Source organism: Megalobrama amblycephala, linkage group LG19, assembly GCF_018812025.1.
Source record: "Megalobrama amblycephala isolate DHTTF-2021 linkage group LG19, ASM1881202v1, whole genome shotgun sequence".
Lineage (NCBI taxonomy): Eukaryota > Metazoa > Chordata > Actinopteri > Cypriniformes > Xenocyprididae > Megalobrama > Megalobrama amblycephala.
Genome location: NC_063062.1, coordinates 13,272,546 through 13,291,767, shown reverse-complemented (window position 1 = coordinate 13,291,767; position 19,222 = coordinate 13,272,546). Strand labels below are relative to the sequence as shown.

The 19,222-nt window shown below is 34.8% G+C and overlaps 1 protein-coding gene across 2 annotated transcripts; it reads right to left on the bottom strand.

Moving 5' to 3' along the window:
- Positions 1-619: 619 nt before the first annotated feature.
- chka (choline kinase alpha) lies at positions 620-19,160 on the bottom strand. Of its 2 annotated transcripts, XM_048169082.1 has the most exons (12): positions 18,733-19,160; positions 16,853-16,961; positions 14,113-14,166; positions 9,431-9,544; positions 8,485-8,618; positions 7,612-7,716; positions 7,300-7,358; positions 7,122-7,209; positions 4,889-4,997; positions 4,681-4,787; positions 4,339-4,420; positions 620-2,508 (listed from the first exon to the last, which is right to left on the bottom strand). In XM_048169082.1, exons 1-12 carry the CDS (start codon positions 18,966-18,968, stop codon positions 2,449-2,451), a joined length of 1,257 nt encoding a protein of 418 aa, XP_048025039.1. In that variant the 5' UTR covers positions 18,969-19,160; the 3' UTR covers positions 620-2,448. The 2 variants fall into 2 exon arrangements, with proteins under 2 accessions (XP_048025039.1, XP_048025040.1); XM_048169083.1 differs by lacking the exon at positions 14,113-14,166.
- Positions 19,161-19,222: the final 62 nt, after the last annotated feature.

The window sequence follows — 19,222 nt, the reverse complement described above, 5'->3', positions numbered from 1 at the left end:
TATTATATTACTACTACTAATGAAGTTACCAGACACAGTTAAATATAATACTGTCCATTTAAAATGGAGACAATTTTGTCTTTTTTACTATAATATAAAATGTCTATAAAGACATTTATTGTTTTATGAATAATAAAGCAAACATTTGTGTGTTAAACTGCAAGCATAAGGTTCAGAGGCAACACGTATAGAAATAAATTATAAAAATGAAAAGGGCCATAAGATAAATGCTTCAGATTAATAAGGTTTTGAGATGCAAATTATCGTCATATTCATTTGAAATTGTCCTGTGATTTGATTCAAGAGGAAAAACTAAAGGCACGAGGGAAAAAATTCCATTTGGCATTGTGTAACATTTATTACAGTAGTCCAAGCTGGTGTAATTGAGTGGAGGCGGGGACTAATTTGCATATTGATAATGGATCCGAAATGAGGCATAGGTGTAGAGTTACATTCAAGTGATTTTAAGGCATGAATAAATTATTTTCCCAGGGGAAAAAAAAAACTTGACAGATTTGGAACAAGAAAACCTGCCATCACATAATTTCATTCCAGTTTAATTCATCTTTGTGACATTAGGGGCAGGGATGAGGAAAGAAAAGAACATAAGACAATAAAATACATTTTCAACTCTTTATTCACAGTAATATGCAAAGCATGAATTAGTACATTACATTCTGTTGAATGGTTTCACATCTTTCCGCTTTTGTAAGCAGAAGTTTTTCTTTTTCTATTCCTCATTTTTAATATATATTTAGAGAGAACAAGCATTACAGCCTGATATTGATGTTAACAGATGGATAAGTTAGTAAAGCTGGTCTAAACACCGGATTTTATAATACAAAGGAATCATATTTAATTATTTTTTTATTTTTACATTCAACACTATACTTCCACTTTTTCCTTTATGGTTACTGATGTTTCAAAAATTGGTATTGATTCATAGAGACAAGTTATATATAATGTAAATAAATATTAACATTTGTTTTATTTTATATGGTTCAAGATATGTGGAAACAAATCAACTGATCACCAGCATAGTACAGTAAAAAATGGTCAAGAGGTCCACTGACATTATTTCAGTAAGGACAGAGAACACTTTCTTATTAAGAAAAATACATCTTCCATTGCAGAAAAATAATAGAAAAGTTACATTTGCAAGTACTAAAACTTCTTCACAAAACTGCTTCAGAAAGTGCCTTTGACATGACTGTTAGCAAAACAAAAACAAAACAAAACAGACTGTCTTAATAAAACTGTATTACTATACCTACATTTCAAATATATAAAACCCCGCAATTTTAGGTTTATACAGAGTAAAATGAAAAACATTAAATGCATTAATATTGTTTAGTTGCAAAACTATTTCATAGCATAAAATAATTTTACAAGAATAAACTTTCACTTCTGTTTTAATGCAAAACTATAATTAAACCAACTGTTATTAAATAAAATGTTTTGCGTTTTCTAGGAAAAGATTGGATAGATGTTACGTTTAATATTCATATCCCACAGTTAACCATTAATATCAAATCAGATACAAGCAGGAGTAATCTCATATTGGGCACTTTTTCTTATAAAATACACAAGCACCTCTAATATGAGGTGAATGAGATCATTATGGTCAATAAAGTTTTCCACCATTAAGACAGATATTTCATTTCTACAATCTCCTCCTAAGGAGTACACAGATGGTACGGTCCCACAGGTATTTCACTTCACATCATGCGGATCTACTAGAAATAGAAATGAAATAAGACAATCTACTAGAAGTTCAAGTAGAAAAGAGGTAAATCATCCAGTAAAAAGGACACCAAAAAATGGAAACCGAGAACTTGGAAACACAATACTGAATCATTAGAACAACAGTGTCAACATAATTTGGTCTGTTGTACCATTTTCTGGTAACAGGTCCAGTTTTTGAACCTTACTCTTTCACAGCACATCTTCTATCACCGGTTGTATAGATAACATTACAGCAAATGACTAGGTGATAAGAAATACCACAAGGTTTAAGTTAGTATGAAGAACTTCCACCACACCATTCTTTGACTTATGAATCAAATTGCAGCTGCATAAAGTATTTTCCACTCTGACCTACAATTTTTTTTTTCTTCTTTTTTTTTTCCCCCCAGCACATGACCTTGTTAGTGTCTTCTATCTTTCTTTCCAACTGTCTAGAAGCTCAATCTGGTGTGTTAAATGTGAGAAGCTTACAATTGTAAACATTGAGAAGCAGCATATGGAATACTCAACGCACAGAGCCTTTTTGTTTTTTTGTTTTTTAAATATGTAAGTTGCATTGATTTTGGTCTATGCAGCATGGCTGAATCACTCAGAGCATTCTCTTTCAAACACATCCGAAATGTGCTCCGCTCTTTTCCTAACACCATATGAGCGGTTGTTCCCTCTTCCCTCTGTCTGTTTGGGAATTTATGCATTTTCCCTTTAAACCCTGAGCTTCCTTTTCAGCTCAAAGTATGCATCAAACCTGGCCATGGCATATTCCTGTGTAAGAAAATAAGAAAAAATGTTTAGTCTGGATCAACAAAGCAAACTATTAGCAGTTTTTAACATTTAAATGATATATAGTAATATACGGAAGAGGATTAGGGCCAAGCAATAATAAAAAAATAAAACCATCTCGAGATTAAAGTTGTTAAATTTTGAGAAAAAACTTGTTAAATTTCGAGAAAAAAGTTGAAATAAAATGTTGAGAATAAACTCGTTAAATTACGAGAAAAAGGTTGAGATAAAATGTTGAGAATAAACTCATTAAATTACGAGAAAAAAGTCGTTACATTTCGAAAAAAAAATTGAGATAAAATGTTGAGAATAAAGTCATTAAATTACAAGAAAAAAGTCGTTAGATAATGAGAACAAATTCGTTAAATTATGAGAAAAAAAGTAGTTAAATTTTGAAAAAAAAGTTGAGATAAAATGTTGAGAATAAAGTCATTAAATTACGAGAAAGAAGTCGTTAGATAATGAGAACAAATTTGTTAAATTATGAGAAAAAAAGTCGTTAAATTTCAAAAAAAAAGTTGAGAATAAAGTCATTAAATTACGAGAAAAAAGTCGTTAGATAATGAGAACAAATTCGTTAAATTATGAGAAAAAAAGTCGTTAAATTTCGAAAAAAAAGTTGAGATAAAATGTTGAGAAAAAAGTCATTAAATTACGAGAAAAAAGTCGTTAAATTACGAGAAAAAAGTCGTTAAATTATGAGAACAAATTCGTAATTTAACGAATTTGTTCTCGTAATTTAACGACTTTTTTCTCATAATTTAATGAGTTTATCAACATTTTATCTCGACTTTTTTCTCGAAATTTAACAACATTTTTCTCATAATTTAACAAATTTGTTCTCGTAATTTAACGACTTTTTTCTCGTAATTTAACGACTTTTTTCTCGTAATTTAACGAGTTTATTCTCAACATTTTATCTCGACTTTTTTCTTGAAATTTAACGAGTTTTTTCTCGTAATTTAACGAGTTTATTCTCAACATTTTATCTCGACTTTTTTCTTGAAATTTAACACGTTTTTTCTCGTAATTTAATGAGTTTATTCTCAACATTTTATCTCAACCTTTTTCTCGTAATTTAACGAGTTTATTCTCAACATTTTATTTCGACTTTTTTCTCAAAATTTAACACGTTTTTTCTCGTAATTTAATGAGTTTATTCTCAACATTTTATCTTGACTTTTTTCTTGAAATTTAATGAGTTTTTTCTTGTAATTTAACGAGTTTATTCTCAACATTTTATTTCGACTCTTTTCTCAAAATTTAACGAGTTTTTTCTCGAAATTTAACAACTTTAATCTCGAGATGGTTTTATTTTTTTATTATTGCTTGGCCCCAATCCTCTTCTGTAGTAATAACAGATCAATTCTACAAGGTATGGCTGCATTATTATATCTTAGTGTCCTTTTGTTTTCTGAGAAGTATCTTGAACTTAAACCCATTTGTAATTGATTTTATTATTTTTCCATGATTGCTATTTAAGACTGTAATTGTAAAGTATTCTTTTAAATTTGTTGTTTTAAAAAAATTAAACATATTATACAACATTGTATATAAAAACTACTGTGACACACACCCAACAGGCTTACAGTCATGCTAACCTGACCTCACAAGTATTTGTACACTGTCCTAAGGTTGTCAGTCACCACAAACATTGCAATGACCGTATCTTTATCTGATCTTCAGTGATAAAATTCCTGGCTTACCTAAGAGCTGCACTGTGTATAATGGAATATACTTCTTGGTTCATGATTAGCAATAACTCAACACATGCACACACAAAGACTTGACAGCTTTCCTACAATAACTCACCATGTACCCAAATTCAATAGTTGATATTTTGGCCTGGATAATGGACCACAATCCCCAGAAGAAGTGGGAGGCCAGAGCAAACCTAAATGAGAGAGCATTGAGTTCACAGAGTACAGATGGAAAGAACGTTTGTTGAATCACTGCTGGACTTGGTCCTAACCTCTTTTTACAATATTCATTGTAGTATAGTAAGAGGCCTCTGAGGGATTGCCTCATTACTTTCTTCCCCTTTTGATTATATGGGCCTCATTTCAAGCTCAAGAATGTTGCATAATCATCTATAAAATTACAATTTGATGGCAAAATGTGTGTAAAACTGCACATATGAGGTGGGTATATCACCTGTTAACCTCCACTAGCATATCTTCTGTGAGTTTCAGCTGGTCCTCCTCACTCAAGTTTTCAAATCCACCATTAGATTCCAACAGATAACACCGGAAGAAATGTATCTGAGAAAAACAAAATGAAATGTTAAGCTGTTTTCATGGTTCATAGTTTTATAGATTTAAGAAGAGAAACAAAAACTACCTAACTAAGTAATTTTACAAACCTGCTGTGCTTTGGTGGGGTAATTTTTGGTGTTGGCTGTGAAAAATGGAAACTTGTCATAGGTGTAGTCATAAGTCCACTCACAGAAGAAATTTCCAATGTCAAATCCTCTGTGGGAGAAAGAGAGGAGATCATTACCCCATCGACAACATTTGTTACTGTAATAATAATGCATAATGCACAAGTCTTGATCATTCAGAGATCACCGGTAACGGTGGAGGAGGTTTTGTTTGGTAGTTTCTCACATTCATAAGAATATCATAACTGTTCAGCTTTAATGAATAAATCGGTTTTGAAGGGCATCAAGCAAAGTGTAAGGCTAATCCCACTAGTAGAATATTCAATTTATTACTGACTACAAATGCCAAACACTGGCATGCTGATCCAACAACTTCCCCAAAAATAGTGTTAAATATATTTAATTGACAAGTTAACACTTGAAATTTGACCGCCCAGAAATACAAATCTTCTCTCCGATTTTCCACAGTCCCCTTAGCACATCCTTGTGGCCCCCTGGTGGTCCCCAGACCTTAGTTTTAAAACACTAAGTCTAAAATATTGTGCAACTGAAGTGCAAGGTTAACTGTTATAACGCTAATATTTTCCTATTGCTGTTTGGCAAGATGATAATAAATATCATGTAGACTGATTGGTCCTTCACATGCAATCTGCAAGCAATACAGTCATGTACTACATGGCACAAGCTGATTGGCCTCTACTGATTCTGGAACCAGTGAGATTGCTTACTCAACATTTAAAAGGTCCAGATCAGTGTTCGCTGTAAGCTGGTCCTGTAGTGCAGTTAGAGTTCCTTTAAATCTCCAGCTCCCCCAGGGTTTTTTTGCTACAGGATTTATGTATGTCTATTCATGCAGCAGCAGCAGCAGCATATCTTACACGCTCACAGCAGCGTGTCTGTGTATCTATTAGCAATAGCAAGTCCGTACCTGCTCTGCAGTAGCAGTAGCAGCATGTGTAGCAGATCTAGTTTGCCAAATTACCTAGTTCTGGCATTAAATTCTAGATGGAGCAGGCTGATAGGACTTTAACTCATTCTGTAGCGATCACGTCATTATCTACATAGCACAGCTGATTGGTTGCTGTTGCATCAGTGGAGCTGCAGCTCATCATTCAAACAAATACCGGTAGTGTTGCTGTTAGCAGTCTGCAGCGTGCTTTCAGAAACCCTCCACCTTCCCCAGCTCCACCTGTATAGATCTGCTACGGGGTATAATTCATGTATGTTACTTGTGCAGCAGCATGCCTTACATGCTCACAGCAATGTCTGTGAATGTATTGGCAATAGCAAGTCTCGGTACTTGCTCTGCAGCAGCAGCAGCAGTGTAGCAGATCTATTCCGCCAGGACCAAATACATTAACATTGCCATATCCATTACCAATATCTCAAGAGTTGCCATTACAGAAATATATTAACATCATCAAATCCATTAACATGCTAAAACTATTCTGAGAGTTATCATGATTGAAATCATATTATGATCCAGCTAACTAGGTTTCTACCAGATTTGAGCAAAGCCACAGAAAAAAAACGTGACTCTTAATTTGACATTACACAAACTGAAGGAGAATAATTTGTAAGAAACACTGTGTAGCTCTTTGTGAAGAGGCTCACAGCTGCTGTGGAAACCAAACAAAGCACACATTTCTGTGGCTGTGAAGCCAGGCTTAATTTCCTACTGCTTTGCTGGACAAACACCGTCAATGGACCTAATCATGACTCACGCTGTAGAGGAACACACTGGATGGCAGGATGGGAAAACAAACAAAACATGCCTTGACCCAAGGCATCCACCTGTAGAACAGTGATCTTGCCAAAACGTTTCGAATAAAACTAGGCTCCTAAAAGAACGTGTTACAGTTTAGAGCTCGCTTGCCCGAGGATTGCCTCAGCGAGGCCCGTGTTTGAGCACGTGCAAGAATGCAAGTACCCTAGCAACAGTGTTTTTCCAGAGTCTTCAACGTCTAGAGGTCCTTTCTCAGAAATGGGGCACCCCAAACTTATCAGAAACAACTGAGTGGTCTTGAATAACAAAGAAAAACAGCCAGTTCTTTAATTCATCTCCAAAGATGTGGAAGGTAAAAGATCAAAACTTAATTCCCATCAATCATCTGGTTGTTACATAAACACATTGGAATTTAGCTGCATACGTTACTTCTGATGCAGCATATGAGGAATCATGTGTGGAATTAAAGCAATTATGAACATGACAGACCTGTAGTTGTAGCTGCTGTACTCAAAGTCGATCAGCATGAGCCTCTTTCTGTCTGTGTTCTCACGGCCACTTAGGAGCAAGATGTTTCCTGTTTAAAACAAGCCAGTACTCTTAAAACTTTTGATTAAACATTGAGTGGACCATTTTTAGAAACAATAATGCAATAAACCTGTCTAACCTTCCTGCAAGTCATTGTGGCAGAAAACAACAGGAGAGGGAGTAGATTCTAGTAGACACCTGTGTACACAAACAGCCGTTTAAGTAAGCATACAAAAGACGTCAATAATGAACAGCCAACAAACACCTCTTACTTGTCAATACATTATCTTGCTATCAGTCACTCTCAAATCTGTTAAAGTGTGAACAGTTTCCAGGGGTTCTGATAAAGCAGGTCAATGAAACCAGGCTACAAATGTATGACAAAAAGATAATTCCCGTGAAATAGAAGTGAAATCACAGTTTTACTGAATAGTCTAAATAAAGATCTTACTTGAGACTGTCCATCTCTTGAGGCAAGTTGTAGCTCATAAGGCGAGAGAAACTACGCAGATGGTGTTCCCTGGTGAAGGTGAGCTGGAGCACTTGATCCATGTACCTGTGAAGTTAATGCAAGTACAAAATGATTGCAGTGGTGGCCATCAACAAAAATACTCAATATATTTGAAGACACTTTTTTAATTCATATAGTAATATGAGATGATTGGGGTTTAAAAGACAATTACTATTCAGTAATATTATTGATTTAACAGCACTGACACCATTGGATGAGAAAAAATTTAATTGAAGACTGAATTGAGCTTGATAATGACACTATTTATTGCCTTCTGTAGAGCTGCTGTGCTTATAGCTGAATTGAACTCATAATTGATGAACTTTGCCACTTTGACAGTTATTGAACTGAATTGAAAGAACATTGAACTAAATTGAGCTGAATAATAATTCTATTATATTCTAATTTTTACATTAACACTGTTATTTTCCTGTTTATTAATGCGAAGCTGCTTTGAAACAATCTGTATTGTGTGTATATGTATATATATATATATATATTTATAAATGCAACTGTTTATGACTTGACTAGTTGATAAATGCTGTTTAGGTCCCAGTGGAGATACAAAAGACCATGGGGGTTTCCAGAAAATAAAAGTTCACTTTTTTCTGGTTTCATTATTTTTTTTTTTACAATTTACTTCCAGGGAACTGGGTTTACATAAATCATATTTTTGGCTGTTGAGATTTAGACTAGAACAAAACTCAATCTGGTCAACATCTTGACAGTAAGGATGTAGTTCCCCACCCTCCATGAACATTTGTAAAAATGAACACAAACTGGACGGACTTCATAGTTTTTATTATCACGCACTTTTCCATTGTGCCAAACAGCCACTTTGGCTCCTTGTTGAAGGGCATTCTCATTCCATGAAACCTGGCGATCTTTTCAGCAATCTCAGCACATATACCAGGGACACTCAGCTCCTCTGTGGACAGTTTTCGACTCTGCAGACAAACATATTGTGCTGTCAGTTTGCATTTTGCTGACTGAAACAGAAACAAATACATAACTAAAAAGGTAAAACACAAGAAGTTGCACTTCATCCTTAAAGGTGCTGTATGTAATTTTTTTATGTCCTAAAGCATAAAAATACCATAATATGTTTGCAGATATTTAGGAAACATGCCAAGTTCACATTCTTGTTTCTCCGAAAAAACAATTCTACAGCCAGTTAAAATGTGTGTTCTGTGTCGGAATGTCTGTTTTTGTTTTGGTCTGTGTGATCCCGTCCACTGCCAGTTTACCCAATGGTATTTTGACTCTCTGGGCTTGTCGGTGGAAAACACAGCGTACTGCAGCCATGGAAGCCAACAAACTAACTGAGTCAGAGATCGCAGATTCTACCAGACCTAAAAAGCCACTGGCATCCATCTAAAAAGCTCGTCGCCTTCCATTGTCAACTGCGCTCGTTCCTGTTGCGTGTCCTCAAACTGGCAACCCGCGTGAGCATCAAGTCTAAGGAGGAGGGGAGGGGCAAACAACTCTCTCCAATATTTTGAATTTGGACTGTAGTACCCTGGCTGTCAATATTACATACTGCACCTTTAAGTTTCTGTGTATTTAAAAGCCTGGAACATCTTTCAGAGCAATGGAAAATGTGACACAGGGACATTAGCCTAGAATATCAAGTGGTTTCTCTTACAATGCAATTTGCAAGAAGGGGATTCATAACCATTAGTGTCAAAACATGTTGTGAGCTGTGTTTCACATCCGAATTGTCTGCTCGCTTATCACAAGAGCAAACTTTAAGACTCACTGGGAGAAACTGTTCCAGTCTCCCCTGTGGAAAGATGCCATAAAGCTTCGGCCCAAGCTCCCTCTCAGCCAGGATAGCAAACATCACACTCTCCAGTACCATGGCATCAGCTCCCTGCAAACACAAAAACACAAAGATACAATTTGGACACTCAACTAATTGAATCAACCTCCAAGATTTGTCAAAAAAACAACCTTTGAAAACTTGCTTAGTTTAGCTTGATTGGATCTTCAATCCCTGAAAGAGGAGTTCAGCTTAAGTTAAAATAACTTAATTCAAAACGGTGATGCTATAAAGGGCAAGGAATTCTGCACTGAAATCAGTTCTGTCTACAAGCCAGTCATTTTGTAACAGCGGTGATTGGCAGAAGCAAATTCAATGGCGGTGCTGGAGCAAAGTGAGTTAAATGAGAAAAAACAAGAGAGGCAATTGTGCTGAGCGAGGCAGAACTTGCCAAACATCCCAGTCATTAATTGTGGCTGCTTAACTAGCACTGACATTAAGCTTGTTTTTTTGGACAAGGCTGTGCCAAGTGTTAATACACAGAACCGAAAGAGCTGCCTTCCTATGTGGGGAAAGTACTTGTGTAAGGTATTTCGATTTTTAAACGTTTTATACTTCTGCTTTTATGCTTTCCTTCCTATTAAAGTTCATCTAAAAATAGTTTGTTAAGAGATTATATATTTACTAGTTAACAGTCACTGAGAGCTGTACTTTGAACTAATCCCTTAGGAAGTCATCTAAACATCTGGTGGAGCGAACATTTGAAAGTGCAAATATGAATGATTCAAATGTATGGGGATTCTTTCAGTTTTCACTGTGACCAAAGATGTATTTGTCTCATGACAACATAATGCAGACGTTTTGACCTCAAACAGGAACCAATATGATAAACGTAAAGGCAAACAGAAAGCCAAAACAAATGAAACTCTTTTCAACATAAACAAAGTAAACAAGAACTGGGCTGTCAATCTCCAAAATGACAAAAAAAGCCACACAATAACTGTTGGGAACAGACCAAAATTTAAGCTGTTATTCACTTAAAGACTTCCCTGCAGTTATCCACAGTGAGAACCGGATCAGTGCGATGATACATGAACTGGATCAGTTGATTCATTGAAAAGATCAGACTCAAAAGTTTAATTTTCTTGTCTTTTTTTAAGTCAGACCTTTTCAATGATTCAACTACATTAATCAAATTTTATCTTTTTGTGTTCCCTGTAAGAAAGGAAGTCAGGTTTGGAGCAACACAAGTGTAAACAAATGATGACTTTTAATTTGACTACTTTAAGATCACAGTCCTGCTCTATCAACACTGTGGAAAACTATCATAAATATCATAATTACACATTCTGAGCACGTCAATGTCATTTTTACAAGTGGGAAACTCGGAATTCTAGATGATGCACGAGTTGTGAAGTTGCGAAGGCCATGCCGATTTGAAATATGATGGAAACAATGATCTATAAAATAGACAATATCATATAATAGCTGTATAATCTATATAGAGAGTGGAAAGAAAGACTGTAGCAAACCGTGTTAATCATTCAAATTTCACGGTATGCTTCACATTTAGTTGTGATACCATGTATAAACAAGTAGTAAAAATGTATATTTTTCATCATTTCAAATTCAAATGCAGTTATTTGGGTTTATTGTTTACAGAATACTTCCATGTTATGTTTCCAACTTGAACATCGTTAGCCTCATTTAGCCTCATTTTTTGTCACAAGTCATTTTTTGGCCAAATTGTGATATCTGCCTTTGAAATATGATCTGGGCAATTATGCTATGAGGCTAACGACATGTGATGTAATAACAAATGGCAGACTTGGATGAACGAGTTTCACAGGTGCGCTTGAAGACAGCATTAAGCACAGATGGCAAATGGTAAATACCTAGAAATGCTTAGAAAATACCCCAGACAAAAATATCTTCAAATGGTAAACTCAATTAAGATTTTAACCTGCTATCTAAGTCAAATAATGCATTAGTCTCGAGTCTTTTATCTTAATATAGCACAATTTAATGAGGTCATGTAAAAGCACTGCACTCATTTCATCTCAGTGTTCGACATTACACAAGAATGGCACACAGTTGCGCAACAAACCTGCTGAGGGAATATCAACTGATCTGCAGTTTAAAAAAAACATCCGGTTCTCTCAGAAATTAAACAGGATACTATGGCCTTCCCATTGGAGGACAATTCTAACGGAAAAACCAGGAAGGAAACTAAACTTCCTCATAGGATAGCTTTGGATACATCATCCTTGGCTTGGCTTGGAAGCTGGATTGATTGGGAGGAATCAAAGAGTTTTCTAATTCTAATCATATTTCACATACATTGCAACTATGCAACAATGACTCCAAATTTGTTCTAGTTTGGGTCTGCTGCCCAGTCAGTCAAAGTCAACAGATATCATACTTCTATGAAAATGTCACCTACAGAAACAGGTTTTGCACAGGTTTCCTGGAAGCAATGTGATGTGATTCATGGCTCAAATATGTCCCTGAAGAGCTACTGTCCTGCCTAATTTAGCTCCTACCAACTTTAATCAAACACACCCGATCAAGCTAATGAAAGGCTAAAATCACCCCCTATACCCTTAAATAGGCCACCATTTAAGGGGAAAGCCATTTGTAGTGGTGTTCAGAACCATAGTGGACATTATCAAGAGCATATCCCATATCTCATTCAATCCCATAATGCACCGCAATAATGAGTGTACAACTGATGTACACTCAACAGTTAGAGAATACCCATAATGCACTGTGAGGCTTGTGCCGAATGAATTCCCACGTCAGATGAATTATCCACCCATCCATCCATTTTCCAAACTGCTGATCCAATGTGGGTACAGCGTTATACGGGTATAAATTTAATTTTAATTGATTATTAAATTGTTTAATTAAGGTTTATACATGATAGTTTCCATGAGATAGTTTGAATTAAATCTTTTCATTACTACTGAAGCAGCCAGTTTGCTAAGTTTCAAATGATTGTTAAACAGTTACAGCAAGCACAAACTATGCAAAACAGGCAGCTCTTCCAGCGCACTCAATGTGTGAAATTACTCACTCATTTTCATTCAGTCCTTCAAGTGGATTCAGACATTTTTAGAAAACGCTTGAAAACGCTAGTGTGGACGGAGAGTGTTTTGAACCGAAATCGCTGTTTTATATATATATATATATATATATAAATCGATTAATGCAGACGTATCCAAAATTGGGAGCATCTATGCTGCTGCCTTCAAAAATTGGTTACTTTAGATTCATGCCTTTCCTTCCCACCTTACTGCCTGCAAAGCTAGCGTTTTTCAGGTTTCGCACAGTCTCTCTCTCCCTCCCTACCCTGTTATCTGACTAAGCAATGGCCATGTGACTGCTGAGCAGCAGCTGCTTGGGTTTTTCCAGTGCCTGTTAATTCACAAGGCATAATCACTGGATTACTGAAGCAGATCAGTTCACAGCGACACAAGGACAGTATCTACATGCAGGTGTTATGAATGTCCAGTTAGGGGAAGTCCATCTCAGCATTACTGACACCCACCTGTGTTAGTCTGTGGATGCACCAAGAGAAATGCACACAAAACTACACTTGCAAAGTAGATTGTTGCAAAGTTTGCAGAGGCCAGACAGGACAGCCAGCTGATGCTGAAGTGCGACAGTGAGGTTAATGCTGGGATAAGCTTGTAATAGGATCCATTGCTATGTGACTCTAAGACAAATGATGCAACTCGGAACATTTAAATTGTGTCAGAGGATGCATTTCAGCCTTTCTAGGTTATCAGTTCTGGGACTTCTCTCTTTATAACTATGACCTATGCATGGCAAAAAAATGATTTTCTCTTTTTGGGTAAAAATATTTAAGTATTTTAAGTATTGAGATGCAAATGTGCATAAAATATTAATAGAGAATTAAAATTAAATACTAAAACTTCTGTAATTAAATTATAAAATCTATATAAATTTGCTTTATTTTTACTACCCCACTGAACTGGCAATTTTTTTGTTTGTATGTTTTAACCATAAATAAAAACAAATTAAATTTATGCTTTTGGGTAAGAAAAATAACCTCAATTGAATATATATTCACAGAGAACTAGTCTTAATATCTAACACAGTTTTGCATCTCAAATAAATGTATGTTGTTTTAAGGATTCTTTTATATTTTTACTGTAAAACAAAACAAAAATACTGATTAATAAAATGTTCTTTTTATCATTTACTCTCCTTCAATTTGTTCCAAATCTGTATGAATTTCTTTCTTCTGTTGAACACAAAAGATGATATTTTACCCATGTCTTTGGTTACAGACATTCTTTAAAATATCTTCTTTTGTGTTCAGCAGAAGAAAGAATCTCATAGGCTCATGGAAGAATTTGACCTAAAAGTTTGAAATCATATGAGACAGGTCCAAACAAAACATATCTGATGACCCAAATAACTTGTCCCTTGGCCTTTGAAGACGATGGGAGGTAAACATAACAGCAGTTTCACTATAATGCTTTTTGGCACTTACTGGCCATATAATCTCAATAAAAAACATGTCAGATGAGGTGTAATAAAGACAATGTGTGTCACTAAAAGGCACCTTTTATAGACACCCAAGTCTATAAAGTCACATTCTGCTCACATAAAAACAATAGAAAAAAAAGACCTTTGCTAATGTTACTTACTTGAAAGTGATTTTCTGTGTTTGACTGTCTGGAATCCCCTTTATTACAGGACATCTAGCAATAAGAGAAAAAGCAAAAGACTATCCATAAGCACAAAGTGTTTTTTATGTGACAGATCAATTTGAACATCTTCAGAGAGTATTAACATTAAATGACAGAGCTATTTTCCATAACAGCAACAGTCACTCACTATAAACTATTAAATCCATGTCTTTGGCAGCACAAGTAAGAAAGTGTATTAAACAAATGCATTAACTTTGTGATCAAAAAAAAAAAAGAAAAAAAAAAAGAAAGAGTGTTAGAAAGGATTGATAGCTAGAAATATATGGCCTGTTGGACAAAAAAGCTTGACTTTTTTCATGACCACAGGTGGGAAAAAAGAAAAAAAAAAACACTCAACTGTTATAACTGCAATTGTCAAAACCATGTTCCAACAAATATTTAGTACACAAAGCTATTCTCCATTAGAATAAAAAAGTCTCGATCTAAAGGGTTTGGTGTCCATAGTAATGAACACTAAATCTCACAAGAGCAACATGAATGCTAGTGACAGCAATAAAGTACGTCTAGTTAATTAAAGATCAACACAGGTTGTTATCAGTGCACAGTTTGAAAATTAACTCGTATAAAATGCTTTAATAAACTGAACTCATTACCAATGAGAGATTTATTTATGAATCACTATGTAGCAAAGTCCACACACTCTGGAATTTGTAATATGGCTGCAACTAATGCTTTTGTCAGAGGTTTCCATTTTTAAACACCTGACTTCAAAGAATTGGACTGTGAACCTACTTACACCTCATCAGGTATGACATCATTAGTACCGTGACTGCTGTTTCTCTAAATAATTTACTGAGAGATTAAAAGCAACTCATTGCTACTTACAAAAATCAAAAGCCAAATGATTCCATCACTTCTTAAAAACAAGTCTATTCAAGTGTATTCATGTAGTTTATATTTAAGAAAATATATATCAATCTGTCATATAACATAACTAATATATTTTATTAATTATATATCACTTTGAACACATTACAACTATTTATAAAACACACCCTTTACAAATAATGTTGTTATTATTATAATGATATTGCAATGACATGAACTATTAATGCCACCGTAATCCCTTAAAGGTCCCGTTTTTCGTGTTTTTTTTAAGCTTTGATTGTGTTTATAGTGTGCAATATAACATGTGTTCATGTTTTGCGTGTAAAAAAACACAGTATTTTTCACATAATTTACTTTTCTGTATGCCGCTGTTTCCACTGTCATAAAAACGGTCTGATGACTTCCTTGTTCTATGAAGTCCCTCCTTCAGAAATACGTAACGAGTTCTGATTGTGCCAGCGGTTCCTGTGTTGTGATTCGACAGCAGTTTAGCGCATCTTGCCCGGAAAGGTCACGCCTCTTACCATAACGTGGAGATGCACGCGCTCAATGTTATTGTAAACATGTCTTTAATTTTACAATTTGAGCCGGAATCAGACCCGGTGATTGGACTGCGGGATGAAAATAACAGCGTTTCGACGACATGGCGACAAACACACTCTACAAACGCAACTCTTGTGTATTCCTGTGGGCGGAGGTTAGTCAAAAAACTGTTTTAGTGACGTCATTAAAGAAGGAAGTAGAGGGATGTAGTCCAAACTGGCCGTTCGATGTAGGCGACTTCTGTTAAATAAAATATCTCGCTTGGCATTGAACTTTGAGCTTTAAAATTTTACAGATTTTATTTATACTCTAACAACAACATTACACACTAACTAAAGTTTGAAACATGGGATCACAAAGAACGGGACCTTTAAAATACACTGCTGAAACTCCCTTTCTAATGAAAACAGGACCTAAATAAAGCATTGAAAATAAGCAGATAGAGGCAGAAAAATACTTCAGATAGAGCAATGCACGCCATGAGCGTAGATCTCAAAGATTTAAAGATTGAGATGCGCATAAACTTGAAGACAATGCTGTGGCTTCAGGGATCGCATACTGTACCGTGTGTGGTATGTTGGGATCACCTGGAAACAAGAGTGCTCAAGGCACGCTCCTTTGGCAAGCCTACGGCAAAGAAGACACGCAAGTACAGCCATGGAGGTACATCACCCAATAAAAACTGCCTCTTTAAATTTAGAGGGTACACACACAAATACAAAAATCTGTTTGGGGAGCGATTCTTAATTGAGATTTCTGATCCGAGGTGAGGGGGGAGGGGTTGCCATCTGCCTAATGAATATTAGGCATATAAGTATATACAGGTTTAAATCTCACACTACTTCTATAAAATAACAAGCACAAATGAATGATTTGTTCATTTTAACGCACAAATTAATAAACTGCTTAATTTAACAGTTTAAACTGCCATTCAAGCTATCCCAGATACACAATACTTAGTTTCAGACTAAACACAAAAGTTCAATATTTGGCAAATATGTATATGTATGTATGCATGTATGTATCCTTCCCACTTTACTACAGTAAAACAACACAAAAACTTGACTTATACATTCATAGAAGATTTAACAGCGAATATATAATGTGTAAAATTTGAGTTTTAAATATTTAAGGAACAGGTACGGCTTTTACTAAGCTCTCAAGCGGATCATTTTGTTTTTAAATGCTAAAACATATATAAATTAAGTATTCTACTATATACTACTTGGCATCTTATTAGATGACTATGCAACATGGCACTTAAATCACACTTTAACATTTCACCAAGTAAAAACTAGCAAAACACCTGCAGAATTTGTCCATATAGGCGAAGGAGCACGTTTCGTGGTTCATCTCCCAGGCTTGGTTGCTTCTCTGGCAAAGCGCAGAGGAACAGTTTGTTGCTGAGACCTCCCCTAGAAGCAAAATATACATGTTGGAAAAGAAAATAACTGCATTCTCACAATTAATCAGGATTAAAAAGTATTTACAACTAGACAAAACCACAAGAGAGTGATGCTGCCAAGTTGTGCCAACCTTTTCAAACAGTCTCTGTATTTTCATTTACACTCTTTTAGATTACTTGTGTAATGCTTGAAAATGCGTTCTATGTACGTAGGCAGCTCACTCGGTTTTGAGTCACAGCCATGGTCATGGAAACTAAGGCACATTACTGTAGTATTGAGCAATCATTTATTATCTCATGACCAAAAGGAGCTAAACTTGCAGTACAAAATCATCTTAAGTAACCATCTCAAGTGAACATCTCTCATAGTTCCTAATACTTTAACCCTCTGGTGCTCTTCAGTCATTTTTGACCAAAAAAAGTTTTTTTTGTTTTTTTTTAAATATATATATATATATATATATATATATATATATATATATATATATATATATATATATATATATATATATAATTTTTTACTTCATCGGAATGGTATGAACAAAAACATTTTAAAAGATAATTGTGAATTTTTATTTCACAAATTCTTACTTTTTTTTCTTAGAATTGCGAGATACAATTGTGAGTTATAAAGTCAGAATTGCAAGACTTTTTTCTCACAATTGAAGTAAAAAATTATATATATATATATATATATATATATATATATATATATATATATATATATATATTTTTTACTTCATCGGAATGTTATGAACAAAAACATTTTAAAAGATAATTGTGAATTTTTATCTCACAAATTCTGACTTTTTTTTCTTAGAATTGCGAGATACAATTGTGAGTTATAAAGTCAGAATTGCAAGACTTTTTTCTCACAATTGCGAGTTTATATCTCACAATTCTGACTTTAACTCGCAATTTTGACTTTATATCATGCAATTCTGTCTTTATAACTCACAATCGCGAGTTTATATCACAATTGTGAGAAAAATGTCAGGATTGCAAGTTTATATCACGCAATTCTGAGAAAAAGGTCATAATTGCGAGATGTAAATTCGCAATTGCGAGAAAAAAAGTCAGAGATAAGATTTAAAGTGGTAATTAGTAATTACCTTTTTAATTTTTTATTTCATGGCAGAAACAAGCTTCCATAGAAACGAATTTCATCTAACCTTAGTGGAAATGAAATTTTTGGTACTGTGCCCAAACAAAATGTTACTAAAAGCTAATTTTTTGATATATCAAGCTCAAATTTGGAACACACTTGTTTACATTCATGGCTTTAATTTTCTCGCAGTTTTATAGTAAAATATTAGAAAATATATATTTTTATATAAAAATTGAAAATAGTATTTTTGAGCATTTTTCATAACAATGAACGTAAATAAAAAAGTTCACTTTTTTTTTATTTTATTTTATTTTTTTATTTTACTTTTTTTTTTTCCCTTCAGCAATAATCTGCCAGTGTCCTCTTTAAAAAGAGACTTAAGTCTGTGCTCCAAAGCATTCAAGATTTATGACAGTTTCTACATTTCATTTTCAGGTCTATGCTCAAAACGTGAAAAAATGGATTATAACTACTATAAAATCCCCTAAAAATACAAAATATTAAATCAAAAGACCCATTATCGAACTAAAATATAGTACATTCATTTCAATGGAAAAAAACAGTCATTTTTGACTGTCACGCGAAGAGCACAAGAGGGTTAAGGTGCCATTTGCGACACGAGTCAACAGTCAGACTGCCTCAGTTTCACTTCTAGTCACACAAAGCAGAATACCTGATGATAGAGATTTGGAAATCATCCTCAGCTATGGATTTCCAGGCTCCGTGAAGGAATTCTTTACACCACAGATACGCCTTAAGCTTCGTCTGGTGGTCGGGCTCATCCGGTCGTATAATGTCTTTGCAGTCGTTCCCACTGTCTGCCTGGACTTCGAGGACATTCTCATTTACCAACAAAACCAGAGACATAGAAGGCGAAGAAGACACGCCATTGATGAATTTAGTCTTCATCTTTGATGTTGGTTGCTGGTATAAACTGGTATAAATAATCAAAATCTGCAGGCAATAAATTAAATCTCAGACTGTCTATGCAATTGTCAGATGCTTTAAACGCAGATTTTACGGGACCAACTGACACTATATTGATGTAACGTTACGCACGATGGTGAAGAACACACTGCGTCAGACGCGTTTATTCGTGCGCAGTATGTTGAAGTCGAGGGGGTTTGACCCCACGTCACCCGACCACACCCATTCTCTTCTCT

Bases quoted from the DNA above. Each gene is read 5' to 3' on its own strand.
- chka (XM_048169082.1), bottom strand. From the start codon at position 18,968: ATGAAGACTAAATTCATCAATGGCGTGTCTTCTTCGCCTTCTATGTCT. The intron at 16,962-18,732 runs GTATTCTGCTTT...TTTTGCTTCTAG, and splicing joins TTCCAAATCTCTATCATCAG to GGGAGGTCTCAGCAACAAAC. The intron at 4,998-7,121 runs GTCTGTCATGTT...TTTCTCCCACAG, and splicing joins TACAGCAGCTACAACTACAG to AGGATTTGACATTGGAAATT.